Here is a 16,674-nt window from a genome sequence, read left to right as displayed (position 1 = left end):
AAAAGGTTGGTCCCTGTGGCAGTGTACCTTTAACGCTGGCAGCATTTCCTCGCTGTATTGCGATACTTATTCGTTGAGCCAGGAAAGCACCAGCTCTGGGGTCACCGCGGTACTATCACCTTATCTAGTTTTCACCTTTGGTGCATACCAATAAGAAATATATTATTTACTATATAAAATAATCTATAGGTGTATTTGAAATTGCTTTATTTTTTTATATAACCCCCTCCTTAACATAATACTACTTGCGATAATTAATGTCTAACAATATTTTTGTTGACTTATGTAAAACTCTGGTTCATGACTCGAACAGCCTTGTTACCTAAAGGGGATCTGTCGGATGACGTACCGCAGTGATACAATAGTCACGTACAATATTTAACTAATGTAGGCTATTAAAGGAGATGTACATATATATGTCTTAGCAAACAATTATGTCTCAATAGACAGTAGCTCTGTGGGCAGAGGCGGATTAGCTAGGGCTCGGTACAGCTCAGTATGAATAACACTTTGAATTTTGACACACGAGAGTTGTCTAGGCCTATATCTTTATTTATGTTACTTATCTATGGTAATCTATATTTATTTCTAACACACAAATAGACATTGTTTACAATATTCTTAACCGTATGCTATGGTTAACTTTATAAAAACAAAACAAGAAATTTAAAACACCATACCGTACTACGTATGCAGTTCGCCTATGAGTATAGAGTCTAGTCCAGTGTTTCCCAGCGCCTACGCATTAGGGGGGCAATTTGATTGTTAAGGGGCTATTCAAAAAATTTATTAAAATTATTTGTAATTAGAATTTATTTTTTTCATTATTTGTTTTACTGTGTATCGTTAACAAGTTCCTAATAATTTCTTCCTAAAAAGGATAAATATTTTTTTTTAATAATTTGTTACGTATTTTGAATAGGGGGGCATAAGAACTTCAGTAAGGCTAAGGGCATGGCACAAAAGAGGTTGGAAAACACCAGTCTAGACCCTTAGACCGTAAAGTAATTAAGGTAGAGCCATTTCTTAATGTATATTGAGAAGCATGATGGGCCATTAATGTCAAAATTCAACCTAATTCGTAAAAAGAGATGGATATAGGTCCCGCGCTGGTAACTAAATTTAGCACTGTATTAATACCGGCAAACTTCTTGAGCATTAAACAAGGGAGTGGGGGAAAGTTTGCGCATCGCGGGACACAAACGTCAACTGATTTACCAATCGACACGTTACTCTCCCGCTGCCGCGCACCACCGCCCGCCGTCCCCCTGCCAGTGATAACTAAAAATCGTTTCTACGCAGGCAAGGACATTTGTTCAAGATGTTTGCCGGTATCTGTGCAAGAGTCCCCAAAAGTCTCGATTATAAGTACTGTTAATAAGGCTTAAAGTACTGTTATAAGTTAGCCATGGTGATGTTTTGAATACTAAATATATTTTTTACGGGTGTAAAGGCGAAATACCTTGTCACTACCAGTGGCAATGTGAGAGAGCGTCTCTCGGTGACTACAAAGAAAAGCACTTTTGTTATGCTAAATATGTCGTGTTATCGAAGGATTTTATCAACGAAACCAAATAAAGCCTCCTTTAGTATATATAACTAGCAAACTCGGCGAACTCCGTTTCGCCACCAGATGGCTTCGTTTTATGTAACATTTCGTTTGGTGATCCCGCTTTACTGCTGAATTTTTTCCTGAATTTTCTTTGCTATAAACCTCACGGAGTCCGAGACCTTTCCAACGAATGCAAAACCGTGGACATCGGTTCGTGCGTTCTGGAGTTATAGCGTCAGGAAGTAAAACCCGACTTATTTTTATATAGTAGATGGAAATAATAATGGGCTTAACGATGACAACCGTAGCGACATCCCTTCGTTAAAATTTGAATCATGGGCTGAAATGCAGTGTCATTCCTTAGGGAATACTTATTAACTCCTGATAGATATTCCCGGTAGCTGTTGGCTGATGTTTGAACACTCTCAGCAGGGTTATGCCGCGACTGAAAACGCAAATAAACAATTTGTTTAACACTGCATGGTTTAGGACTGCTAGCGGAAGACTATCACAGGTTGTTAGTTACCTAAATGTTGTGTAATTTAAGCATAAATGTTTTGTCACATGCTGTAAAAATAATAAATAGCACTGTGTTACCGGACAAGATTCTGCCCTGCAATTCTGTAACTCACTTTCGAACTCACACAGCGGTTTTCGCATCGGCGGTCGCTCTGAAATCAGTCGTGAAGCAGTCATTTTATGATTTGGCATTCTAATAAACAATAAACTACAAGCTCCCACCTTTTCAGAATGCCAAATCATAAAATGACTGCTTCACGACTGATTTGAGAGCGACCGCCGATCCGAAAACCGCTGTGTGAGTTCGAAAAGTGAGTTACAGAATCGCAGGGCTGGTTGGAAGGCACAAAAGCGTTACCTATGCGTCTTTAAGCTATTCTACAAACAACAGCGGTTTGCTAATGTAACTTATTACGATTGTATTATATGTTTATGTAAAATAAAGAAATTAAAAAAAACACCTCCACTTTTCGTGTTACACTTGATTTTACTCTTCATAAAATTTCCGTACCGGGCCTTATAACTCAAATCGTTTCTTAAGAAGTAAACTCCAAAAAAAATGTTGAAACAGGCGTATTAGTTAGTATCAATAATAATGTCCTCGGTGGGGTCACGAGACTTTCAGCAACTCTAAACATCTAAATATAGTCAATCATTAAATATGCATTTAATTCAAAAAGTAATAAAAAACAAAACAAAAAGTTGTATAAACGTCGTTAAGGAAAATAAATACATAAAATATTGTTCGATCAAATTTTAACATAAAACACGCATATATACTTCAGTAAATACACTTAGGGAATAAAAACTTAACCCTAGAAACTCAGGGAATGAAAACTATCCCAAATCCGTACTTGCTTCAGGACTTTGGTTTCAAACTATAACTAAAGTCAAAGTCAAAAATCATTTATTCATATAGGTAACACAGTGTACACTTATGAACGTCAAAAAAGAAATATACATTAAATGCTTCTTATTTTACATTTACTGCCAGTTCTCAAACCAAGGGCGTAGAACGGAAGAGAAGAACTGGCAATAAACTCACCGCCACTCTTATTAATCGCCAAATTTTTGTTTTACACAACGTTTGTAAGGAGCTGCAACCATTACACCATGTTCCACGTGACATCTTAATTAATAAATAATAATAAAATAAATGAAAAACAAAGATTTGTTCTCCATCAACAGGAAGCATGGTGAAATAGGAGCACGCACTTACATTCTCGTGGGAACAACATGTAAATACATAGTCGAAATAACTAACATCACCGCATACACGAATTCAAGTACGACCTGTCACCACAAGTAGCACCCGTTCACGAGTATGACGCATGGCCAGCCATATTTTAGGGAGAGAGACAACCCACAAAGTAATAATTGTTTCTGTAAAATTATATTTATTTATTTCGTAATCAGCTAACATAAATTAAATATAACAAAAAAAACAATTATACTAAAGATATAGCCAAAGATGGAATACAAAATATAAATAGCGTAAAACATTTACGAAAGGAAAATTTCAATAAAAATTAAATACAAGTGTATAAGACTGTTTAGTTCTATAAGGGAGTAATATAACTAAAGAGTGAAGAATCGAACATCTATTTATTCATTTGTGATGATTAATATATGAATAATTCATACAGAGCACTATTACGTGTTTTGATTGTCAATCACGCAGCGTTATGACAAGCTGGCCACTCGGAACTATTTTAACAGAAAGCTATCTATTGACTGGACATACAAATATAAAAACAACTTCACTGTGACATTAAAAAGCAAAAAATTGATGACACAGTCAAATATTTATAGTTGTTTTGTGATTTTTACAAGTGATACGTCATACGGCGACTACATAAATATAGCACAAAGGCTGCACAGAAGCAGTGGGTGCTTGCCTCTTGACATAAACTTATTAAAGCTTCATAATGAAACTGTCGATTTTTGTGTTCCTAACAGCGGCTTGCTTCGCGAACTCGGAGGATTTTTTACGTAAGTTTTATTTAATAATAAATTATTAATTGTGAGTGAATATTATTTCTAGTTAAATATAATAAAAACATTTAAAAGACTCTTGATTGTTGGAGTGTTTGTATTTTTCCACTACTTGACGGATGGTTATTTTTTGTTTGACATCGGCATCTTATCTTGGAGAAATAGTGGTATTCTTCAAATTTTATAGACATCATTGCGGTTATATTTTAGAATATTTTTATGGAGAATTACTTTAGGAAAGCATAATTTGGTTGACTCGAACTAATTTATACCATAATTTCCCGAGGCTTTTTGGTTAATTAGAATTACGGTTATATCTTAAAGATTCATATATATGTTTTAATAACCAATGCCACAATTTTCACTACTTATACGTATTCACTTATTTTCTATTTCAAACGAGAGATTTAAAAAACAAAACTAAAGACAATTAATAATTTTATATTTAAAATTACAAAAATATTGCGTGTTCCATTCAATTTTCTTAAAATATTATTTTGTTAAATATTAGTAAGTATTATGAATGATTTCTTATAAATATTTAATAAATTAATCATACATTTAACGGGATAAAAATACCTATAATACACCAAAATTTTACAAGTATTATACTTAAAATTATAACGTCGTATCTTATAACTTAATTATGAAATAAATTAAACTAATTTTAGTATTAAATCCTGAAATTGCGCAATTTTTGCAGATGTGTTTATTAACACAATAGTAATAATTAAACTAATCCAGGAAGGCTATTTAATGCATGTTAATAACTCAAATTAAAAAAAAACAATGAAACAGTTTTAAGAAATAATTAATTGCAATAATAGACATGGCAATCAATAGAATATCAACAACGGTAGAGTTATATAAACAATAGGTTTTATTACTGTTTGCTTAGCTAAAACGTCGATCAATTAGGTATATTATGCTAACACTTAGTAACAATACAGATTTCCCGAAATATATGAGTTACCTACTCTATATGGGTTTTGGCTTCATACATAGAGCCTTGATGCCGTCAATTTAGACTATATATAATATTTGGTAGTTAAACTAGCTTAAATAGATACAAAATTCTAGTTATATTACATTAAATCTAAAATATTTAAATATATTTGTTTCCTTGTGCAATTATTTATTTAACTAAAACACATCCTTGCTTTGCACTTTAAAGATCAAGTTATAAAATATAACAGGAAAACTTAACTGGTATAGATCATTAGTCATCCAATTAATGGATATTCAAGCAGTATACCTTTCCACAGATTTTAAAAATGTCTTCCACTGACTCCAACCTTAAATTAATGGGATATATCCAGCAATAACTTTAGCTAGGTCAAACTGTACATAGTTTATAAGTGGATATATGTTGTCTAGTGGCGCAACAACCCTTCATGGGTGGTGTTTTAATATCCTCCACTGATTACGATGCTTGGCGTCTTCCAGCTTGTAATCTTTTACACCATTCTTAAATTTATCTTCATGGGTCTACTCTTGACCAAAAACAGAGGATAATAGCTTAATATAAGTTGTAAGTAGACAATTAAACTGTAATAAGAATATTAAAATAAATTGTTTCAAATGTAAATGTCACAATATTGAGTCATTTACTTCCGGAAATATACTCAAGTGCAAGAATTTAAAAAAGAGGCTTTATATGCGATATGTAATATTTTGAAGCTGTTCATTTCTTTGTTCTGTTCTGGTTTTATCATTAATTCCTATACATTATTGTAACGACAATAGCTCGATTATTTACTTAATTTATTTCCAACACACAAATATACAGTATTTATATATTCTTAACCTACATAGTAATAATTATAATTAAAAATTAATAAATATAAAAAAATGGATCCCTGTGGTAGTGTACCCTTAACGCTGGCAGCATTTCCTCATGCGATATTTATTCGTTGAGTTTGAAAGCAAAATAAAATTTTACTTGGTTCTTTATAAAAAAAAACTATGTTGATGAGGACAAAGCATTTAATAGAGATGGAGAAAAGAAGACAAGTTTACTGAACTCTCTTTCCGTTGACTTTACATTTATTTCAATTCAATTTAACCAATAAATAGTTCCTGCCTAAAATAATCTGTGTGATTTAGAAAACAACGTAATTTCTAAAACTCGATAGCCTATGGAATGTTAATAAACATTTTTTACCGGGTAAATTATTTAAATAAAGTAGACAAACAGGATTATACCATTAGCTTAATTGATTTTTTATGTCAAAATGTCGTGTTCGCATAATCTCTACATGTAAGGGTGTCCTCTTTAAAGAAAATGCCCTTATAGCCTTTGAAATGACATTTTCCTTGAGTATAGTCGTGTAGTTGTTATCTGTGACATTTCATGCTACCTGGGAACGGAGTGTAAATAATGGAAACGCAATTTATTAATTAAATGGAAATAATTAATTAACAATGGCGCATCAAATTAAAAAAAAATAAGCTGGAATAACAGGAATTATAGTGGAATCAAACTGGGTAAACTCCGAAAAAAAATCAGAAGGATAGGTACATATAAATCCGAAGAGTTGTATAGTGGCTTCATTGCCTTTTCATGCCTGAGGTCATAGGTTCAATCCCCGGCTGCCTATGTATACGTATTTAACGCTCGCTGTACAGTAAAGGAAAACATATTTTGGTCTTAGACCCAAACCTTAGTCTGTTAAGAAAAATATTGTTTTTCTACAATCTGAGGTTCAGACCTGACAGTTTTTTTTTTGTTTTTTTAATCGGATGGACTGCAACAAAAGGCTGAATATTTTATTACTGTCAAGACTATTGTACACAATGAACCTATTTTTTTTAAATATCATAATGAACACTGACTGTGTCAGAACTGTGAGAGATCTTCTATATATAGTCAATAGTCAAAATCTAATTTAGCTTTATTGATTTCTTATTACTATTAAAATGTTATTATTTAAATTAATTTCCTTAAATATTAATTGCCTACAGAAAGTCTTCCTCAAACGATTTAATTTATATTTAAAACATTCTAAGTATCCTTTTATATGGGGATTAAAATACATACTAATATAATCGAATAATGTACAGACAAAATAATATGAATAATGTTTGATAATTATATTACTTAAAGATTTCATAATCACTTAGGAAATATAATCAATGGTACCCGAATGAAATATTAATAAGTAAATACTTAAACAAAGCAATGACCTTTGCATAAATGAATCCTTGTCAACATTTTTTAAACGTGTAATTAATTTTCCGAAGGCTTTTGATTTACAATTACTTAAGCGCCGCAGCCTTTTAAAACTTACAATACACACATGTACAACTAGAATACTTTCATAGAAAACTTTTATAGATAATACTAGCTGATCCGGCAAACGTCGTTTTGCCAAGTAATATCATTTATAATAAAAAATAGGGGTTGATCGTAGAGGGGTGAAAATTAGGGGTTGTATGTATTTTTTAATGCTGTATCATAAAAAAATAAAAATAGAAAAAAAATATTTAGGGGTGGACTACCCGTAACATTTAGGGGGATGAAAAATAGATGTTGTTCGATTCTCAGATATACCCAATATGCACACAAAATTTCATGAGAATCGGTCGAGCTGTTTCGGAGGTGTTTAACCACAAACACCGCGACACGAGAATTTTATATATTAGATACACTAATTAACAAATACTAGAAACCGTTCCATTAGACTCATATGTTTGCCAAGGAGAAAAGCCTTTCTGTAAGAAGGTTGTTTCAAAAATTTTAATTTAATTTTAGAATTCCAGTTAGGTATACGGCATAGTTTTGCCTTGAACACCTGACATATAGTAATATGGTTTAATACTTTAGACTTATATTTATTGAATACTAGCCATTTTCCTATATATAATTGTCATTAACTGTCAACCATTAGAGTTAAATGTTATTCCCTTTTTTCAAATATGTGTAAGAACAACAATAAATTAACAAAACCTATACTCGGAATATTCTCAACATTGCAACTAAAATAAACAAAAAAACTCAGTTTTGTATCGCGCAGACCGGACATACAACAACCACCATTTAAGCCTTGACTTGTTTAAACTTTCGCGGAATTTGTTTAAAAGGACTATTAAGAATATCCGTAGCGCTTAATAACCTGTATCATGAGCCCCACATACACCCTCACTTTCACACCATCACACAACACAGCCCAATTAGGTATTACTTAATTAAATGTATTTAATATTTTTCATTGATTTTTCTTTTCGTAAATGTTTGCACCTTTTTGTATATATTATGTATTGCATCTTTGGCTATAGGTATTTTCAGTAATTGTTTTTGTTATATATTATTAGTTAGCTGTAGGATTACGAAATAAATAAACATCTTCCCTATTACAGCTAGTTTTAAAGGATTGGGGCCTTAGAATTCTATCGCTATGGACGGCTAATGTCAATCGTATTTGTATCGAAATAATACGTGTGTCTCGTGATAAGAGTGTCAATCGATTGCGATACTCCTTATTGCAATATCACGCCTGATAAAGGTGTTTACCACTAGGGCTTGCGCGCGTTAATCCATATTCTTTACGGAACTCAAAATACTAAAGACCTTCGAATTTATGAAGTTTAGGGTTTATGATTTTTTTTACTGTTGGAGGTATATTTACTGAGGCGAAAACTAGCTGTTGTGGTCTCTGGCAGAATGACCAGCGCTGTGGAACAGTCTGCTCCTCAGCATAATGCTGAGCTAGAGTCAATTAAAATATACCTTGTTTTTTTTTATAAAAAAAAACATTTTTTATATTTTTTTGATTATTGCTATTTTGTTTTTCTGTGTGTATTTTGTTAATAATAAATTGTATGTCTATGTATAAAAGGAGGTTTCAGTCATACTTATTTTCGATAAATTGTATTACCTAGGCGCAAAATTACTGTCCAGCGAACATTCGACCACGAGTCTACTGCGTGTACGGTCCTCGGTGGTCATTTCGTGTCGTTTAAACTTAGCAAACCACTTCTCAACGGTTGATTTTCCTGGTGCAGAGTCCGAATAATGTTTATCAAGCTATATATCATTATATATATATATATATATATATATATATATATATATATCATTACTATTTTTTCGCTAAAAATGCTTGCAATTGCTAACACACGAAATTCCTTTTATCCCACACACAAAAGTTCTTTCACTCAAAACATAATATTATGTTGAAAACTTAAAACCTAAACCTTTTTATAACTAACTAGCAAACACGGCGAACTCCGTTTCGCCACCAGATGGCTTCGTTTTATGTAACATTTCGTTTGGTGATCCCGCTTTTCTGTTGAAATTTTTCCTGAATTTTCTTTGCTATAAACCTCACGGAGCCCGAGACCTTTTCAACGAATGCAATACCGTGGAAATCGGTTCGTGCGTTCTGGAGTTATAGCGTCAGGAAGGAAAACCCGACTTATTTTTATATAGTAGATAAGAAATAATGTGTGTAATGTGAATTCACGTGCCACTAAATATATCCGTCTCACAAGCAAGTGTCTAGGGTGCGCAAGACATGCGTAAATGATGCTTCTCTGAGTGAATTGCGACCGTTTACCACGCCGAGTGTGGTTATTTGGCTCCATATATCTTGGTGTGTAAGATAAAAAATCAACAATAATTTGCCTCTGTACAAATTTGCAATTTGCAAGTTTTCCAATACAGAGATTGACCATCTTTGTCCTGGTGCCTATAATAGGTCCTGTTATCACCTGACATCGCTGATAGAAAATCAGCATTTTAGAGTCTATATGAGTAGTATGAACGAATAAAGAAACTCAAAGGAATTTAAGTTTATTTTGTGTTTACACTCATCAGTTATCTTGTTAAAGTTCAAATTAATTCTTATATTTTCGGAACAATGGCAGACCAACGATTGACCTCAGATATCTGTTTTCTTTGTCATTTTTATTTATTTTATTTTTTATTTATTTACACTTCGTTGCAAATAAAAGAAACACAATACATAAAAATTATAAGGGATGCAACGGGCGGCCTTATCGCTAATAAGCGATTTCTTCCAGGCAACCCTAGTTAAGAGAAAAACTAAAAAAAAGAAACATGATGCGTGCGAGAAGTGCAGAATCCTTAATCTAAAGTAATACAAAAAAAAATATTAATAACAAACTAAAAACTTAAAAGCTAATCTTACAAATATATGAACAGCGAATAGTGATGTAAAAGGAAACATAAGAATTATACAAGTCACGATTGATGAGGATAGGATTTTTCATTATATCTATCGCCTACCTGCACTATTATCTCATTTCCAAACCCAAGTTTATCAATACACTAATAAATTGAATATTCTAATCAACGATTTAAAATGAAATAGGTTACATTAAGACTGTGATGTTGATTTTTAAAGGATTTTCATTTTCAGCGTCCTACATTACACCATGCGAGCTAAAAAAGAGTGATTTCAAAAAATGTGTGCGAGTTCAGTTGGAAAAAAGTCTGCCATTATTTGCAAAAGGAATACCAGAACTTGGAGTGCCGACTATCGATCCAGTGGATTTGAACGATATACACATTGATGGAAGTGGTTTAAAATTGACCTTCACAAATGCAAAAATGCACGGCCTCTCAAAGGTCTCCTTGAAGGATTTGGAGTAAGTATTCAAAATATATATATGGAACAGCAAACGGACAGGACGCTCATCATGTTAAGTGACACCGCCACCCATGGAGACTGCTAGAGGTCTCGCAAGTGCGTTGCCAGCCTTTTAAGAATCACTCTTATCTTGAAGGACCCTAAGTCAAATTGTTTCAATTGAAAAAAAAAAAGGTTGCGGGTACTTATGTACGCGCGTAAGAAGTTATACTTCTTTGGCTTTCTTTATTTTTTTTTAATATAATTAATATTTAACGTAAACAATTTAATAATATTATATAGTATATTATTCAATTATTAATTAATATTAATAACAAATAATATTATTATTTATTATTTTATTATATTATTTATTCAATTTAATAACTTGGTATGTTTCATAACCTTTTAACTAAGTAACAATAGGTCTTTGTGAAAAAACATTGCTAAATTTCTTTGAAAAAATAATTAAAACTCCTTTATTTGTTTAAAAGGTAAATGTCATTATGGTCATTCAAAATTCTTGGCATCGCTGCTAACTTCACGCATATTCTATTTCTTTTTACTTGTAGATTATCTTATTCCCATCTCGCTCGCGCACGCTATAATCACACTGACAACTTTGTGTCACAGTGCGCGCGCAATCGTAAAATTTCACTCTCATCAATTTTTCATAACGCGCCTAAAGAAGTATAACTTCAATAATAGTACATAAACGAATTAATTTTTTGTAGGAATCCTCGTGGGTAATATGTGTAAACAAGTAAATAATTACTGTTGACATAATCCCTTATAGTGCTTACGTAATACTTGAACAGCCCCTTTAATGAATAAATCTCATAATTATATGAAGACGCAAACGATTCATAAATTCCCATACTTATAGCCATTGTAAATTTTTCCATATGAAATTGTTCAATTACTTACATTACTCATTGTAAATACGCAAATAACATAGCATATTATGTGAACAATGGCGGAGTAGTTAGAAAAAAATGATGTGTTCTTTAGCTTGATCTCTAGCTTTTTACTGCGACTGCGCAAGTGCTTTTGAAACGGGTCACCATACTGTTCATCACTTTTTTAGCTTTTAGTTGTTCATATAAGTAGAGTAAATCCAAGCTTCTAAAGTCAAAAGTCAAAATCATACTTTCATATAGGTAACAAAATGTTATAAACGTCAAAAAATATATATACATTAAATGCTTCTAATTTTACATTTCTTGCCAGTTCTCAAATCGAGGGCTTAGAACGAAAGAGAAGAACTGGCAATAAACTCTGCATCACATAGTTTACACAATATGACAGAAAGTATTGGATTTTGATGAGACCGAATGAGAACATAACTTAAATCCGTTTAATAAAACTGATATATTTGGCCTTTTATACTTTAATTAGAAATAAAAATTACTTTATTTGCAAAGTAAAGGAAATTCTTAGTTTGATAAAAAAATCTATAAAAAAATATTAATGTCTCGCGTACATGATTACTATTGTTAGGATGTAATATATACATATTTGACAATAAAACGTAATACCTACACATTTGTTCTAGTACATAAATCGTGTAAAACCTTAACGTTTAATTTAAAAAAAATACACGGATTATAATATATAGTCTGTGACTATTTTTTTCTAAAAGCGTCAATCGTTAAAACAAAAGAATCGCACCCTATTTAGTTAACAATGCCCATTGTTTCAATAAAGATTTTGTTTTAGCATCGACATCGGCGAAAAGGAAGAAAAATTCAAACTTAGTTTGAAAGGCAACCTGAGTATGACTTCGACTTACAACGCAGATGGAAAAATTTTAATCCTACCTATTAAAGGAGATGGCGACGCATTTATTGAATGTCGTAAGTATTACCTTTAATTACACAGCATATTTAATATTCCTAATATTTGCCTAAACTTAAAAAAACTAACACGGAGGTTGAGAATTTAAAACAAAAGACGATTCGATGACGATCTTCGTATATCATTGGTTAACAGTGTCTAGTCATAGACATGCGGCTACAGTTTTGAAAAACGAACAGCCGCTATTAGTGTTAAATAAAGGTCAAAGTTAATGAAGATGAATGACTTTAAATTTGCTTTGTCAGTATCTGAGTTCAAAAATAGAATGATAATGATTTTATTTTTAATCTGTGTCAATCTTAGGTTTTAAAGATTTTTGTGTCTGTGCATTGACCAATCAAAATCAGACGAAACACTTCATCGACTCGCGTGTTTACTAACTTCCGGGTTTTTTGACATTTTTAACTGATTTAGTCTATGTAAACACAGTATCCCATGCACCAGATTGTTTCATGTATTAAAAATGTGTCACAAAATGCAAGGGAAAATTAGCATGACGAGAACTAATTGTAAATTACAATATATTAACTTTTGTTTAAACAATTAAATTCACAGGAAACGTGGAAGTGGAGATTAACAGCAAGTTGTTGCATATAAATGATAGCAATGGGGAACATTTTAAGTTACAAACGCCGCACTACAAATATAATATCGAAAAAACTACTTTCGACTTAAGAAACCTGTTCAATGGAAACAAACAACTTGGTAAGATGACACTTTTTTTTTATGAGGTGAAAATGCGCTTACGCAGGCCCGCATCAAGGTTGTCGAGCTTGACGCGGGGACTGTGGGGCTGCGTCTACACTCAAATCCCTCTGCTATTCAGAGAGGTAGCGAAACCCCACCCACTAAAAACGCCTCAGCCCTTCACACGCCCTTAATATGGGCCCTCGGGGTTCGCTAGGCATTCTACCCAAGGGACCCGGGCAAAAAGGAATGTTGAATTACTTAACCACTTGTAATTGCCATCCTCGGCCTAGAGCGTATTGCGACGTTCTAAACCTACATAGGAATTTCTATAGTTCGATGCCCACTACATACTATAGAAACTCAACCGTGCCCTCACTGTACGGTTTAAGCACTCGCCTGGTACCGTACAACCCTACCAAAGGCCGAGAATAAATTTAAAACTTACTCTCGAACCGGGAATCGAACCTGGTACCCCACACCCACCACGGCCACATACAAAGACCGTTTGGCTATGAGGTCCTTAAGATGACACGTTCACCAACTCTGTTTATATAACCAGTCGTAATTACGACAAATCGTTTTATAAATGCTGTCGAAAAAAGATATATCCGCGCGTCAAGATTTACGCTTTTTATAATGCTTATTTATCTTTACGGATACGCTGCATTTAATTCTCGTTAGACTTTTTCTCCAAAAATATCCCAGAAACAGAAGCACATCAATATGTATTTTGGTATTGACGCAAAAATTACTTATGCGTATGATGAGGAAATCCTAGATACGCCAATGAGAGAAGTAACAACGTCTATGGTGAGAGAACGTTGAAGTATTCACCACTGCGGTTAATTAATAGACAAACCAGTCTGTTATTAAATAGTTTAACGAAACATAAAAACGAATTACAAAAATGATTTTTAAGTGTCGCGTTTCTGAATAGACTGCTATTGTTATTGTACAAAGTACCTACACATGTCGGAATTGAATCTTCTTTGGCAAACTAATTTTTAACTCTTCTTCATATTTATACAAATCTAAAACTTTAGAATTCCGAGACTTTGAGGGAGGGAAAAAGGATATCATAGGAATTTAATGAATTTAATTTATTTCTTCTATAGTAAAAACACGTGACATTTTAATTTACAATTCGTCATTTGAGATTTCAATTAATTATTTTACATAAAATATAAAATACTAATATTTCATAAATTTTCTTTACAAAATTTTAATTTTAAAAATAGAATTTCTATGAGGTAATTCGCCCTTCTCACTCTCTTCGTGATGTTTTCGAAAAATTTACCCTCATGCGCCTAAAGAAGTTTCACTTCGAAAGCGATAAGGTATGCCTTGAAATTACTTTTCATGACATGGGCAACCGCTCGATTATCTTATGCCAATTACGTGATATCACCGACACGAAAATCAGTGCTGATAAGATGGCAATGACCTTAAACTCCAATTATGTTTCCAGTTTTATAACGACGATTTTTACACGTTCTTGAATCATTTAAATTGCTGACAGCACTCGATACATCGAGTTATGTAAATAATGTAATAAATTAGCGTTTTTATCCGTTTGGCACGGATGTTTTTTAAACATTTTGAATATGTATAATGGTTAAAGCAGTTGGCTTCATCATGAGACTCATCCCTGAGGTCACTGGGCACCAAAGGACTTTCCGGTTGAAAGTAAATATCGTGAGGAGACCGACTTGTCTCGAATCAGACAGAAGGCTGATCACCTACTTGTCTATGAAATATAAATAATCGAAGAAACGAATGCAATCTGCGGCCTAGGCCTCATATAGGTTGTAGTTGTAGGTCCTCAGATTTCTGAATCTGTTTCATGATCATTTTTCTATCTAATAGGCAAGTATGTGATCAGCCTCCAGTGCTTGACACACGCCGTCGACTTTTTGGGTCTAAGACATGTCGGTTTCTACTTTCTTCACGTTCGAGCAAATGTTAAATGCACACATAGAAAGAAAGTCCATTGATGCACAGCCGGGGATCGAACCATCGACCTCAGAGATGAGAATCGCACGCTGAAGCCACGAGGCCAACACTGCTCTCGTATTATAATATTTATAATAAATACTATTTTACAATTCCAGCGGGAACCACCCTACAATTCGCGAATGAAAATTGGCGACAGCTCATGGATGACCTCGCACCACCCGTCATCAAGCAGATAGTTAAAACTATTGTTAAAGATATAAACAAATTCTTCTCCAAAGTTCAAATTTCCACTATTGTCCAAGGTTATAACCAGTAATTAATGTATTACATTATTAGGTATACTTTCTATAGAGCGTACTTGGGCTGTCATTCTTCAGCGATAGAATTTACGGAGCCAGTACGATTCATAGAAAATTAAACCCTGTTCTGTACTTAAAAGGTTCTATTTATAATGGTAATACGTAGGTCCTGGAGAGCAAATCTTCCACAAATCTAGGAGCAAATCTAATGACAATTATTGCATAGAAGGCTGATATAAAATAAATGAACAAAACAGGATTTCAACAATTGTTTGGCCAACGCAATATTAAAATGGCTTCCAAGTGCGTTGTATGGATTTAGTTCATCCGCATTTGTCAGAATGTAAGTTGGCAAACAAAATAGGCTTATGGCTATTGTCTTTGTTATAATCTTTTAAATAAAACTTCTTAAATGGATGAACATTTATTAAATGTATTACTTCTAAGGCTAAGTACATATAAATTGTATTTTATTGCTCTTAGAGATCCATGTCGTATCTTATGTGAGCGTCGTCTTGATTGACAGTTCTTAAATGATTATAGAATCTTGTATAATTTTCTGACGAATACAAGTTTGAGGTTTCGATTGTTGATGTTCTTGTCAGGTAATTGTACAATTACAAGCAACATTTCCTTTTAAAAAATATTGTGGTCAAACCAGCTTAACAGTATTATTAATATAGAAATCAACTCGATTTAATTTCTCACGGCAAGTTTCAAGTTCGGTTCAAGTTTTATAATGTCACAAGGAAATGTCGCTTGCTATATCCAAAATATTTATATTTGTGATTTCCGTAAAGTTAAGTAAAATAAAATGTATTTTTATATTCCTTGATTTATTTCATATCACATCAAACGAATATCAATTATAATAGAAACATGTTTAAAAGAAAAAAAAGCCGCCAAGACCTAGTTCAAGTAAATAAAGTCCCTTTTTAAGAAAGGGGGGAAAGAAAGGGGGGAACTGACACGGCCCTGCTGTTTAGTTTCTCGGCCAAAGATCTGTCTGATCGCGTGCCTGATTGGCTTTCAGGGGTCCTATGTATAAAAAAACATGTGTGTGAACTTATGTACACGCGTTACATAAAAATCTTTTTAAATTTTTTATCTTTCCCCCTAATTCTACGTTTGTTGAAAAAACGACACTAACATTGAAAGTTTTATTATAACACATTATCTAGTTACTAAATGAAGTTTATTTAAATATCACAAA

The 16,674-nt window shown here is 32.9% G+C and overlaps 1 protein-coding gene across 1 annotated transcript; it reads left to right on the top strand.

Annotated features, from left to right (window-relative positions):
- The first annotated feature begins 3,906 nt into the window (after window positions 1–3,906).
- Window positions 3,907–16,288, top strand: LOC125061435 (circadian clock-controlled protein daywake-like). Its single transcript, XM_047666897.1, has 5 exons — window positions 3,907–4,063; window positions 10,450–10,678; window positions 12,379–12,515; window positions 13,072–13,221; window positions 15,318–16,288. The coding sequence occupies exons 1-5, from the start codon at window positions 4,000–4,002 to the stop codon at window positions 15,476–15,478; spliced, it is 741 nt and encodes a 246-aa protein (XP_047522853.1). The 5' UTR covers window positions 3,907–3,999; the 3' UTR covers window positions 15,479–16,288.
- The last annotated feature ends 386 nt before the right edge of the window (window positions 16,289–16,674 follow it).

This window comes from Pieris napi, chromosome 23 (genome assembly GCF_905475465.1).
Source record: "Pieris napi chromosome 23, ilPieNapi1.2, whole genome shotgun sequence".
Lineage (NCBI taxonomy): Eukaryota > Metazoa > Arthropoda > Insecta > Lepidoptera > Pieridae > Pieris > Pieris napi.
This window is presented reverse-complemented; position numbering and strand designations above follow the sequence as displayed.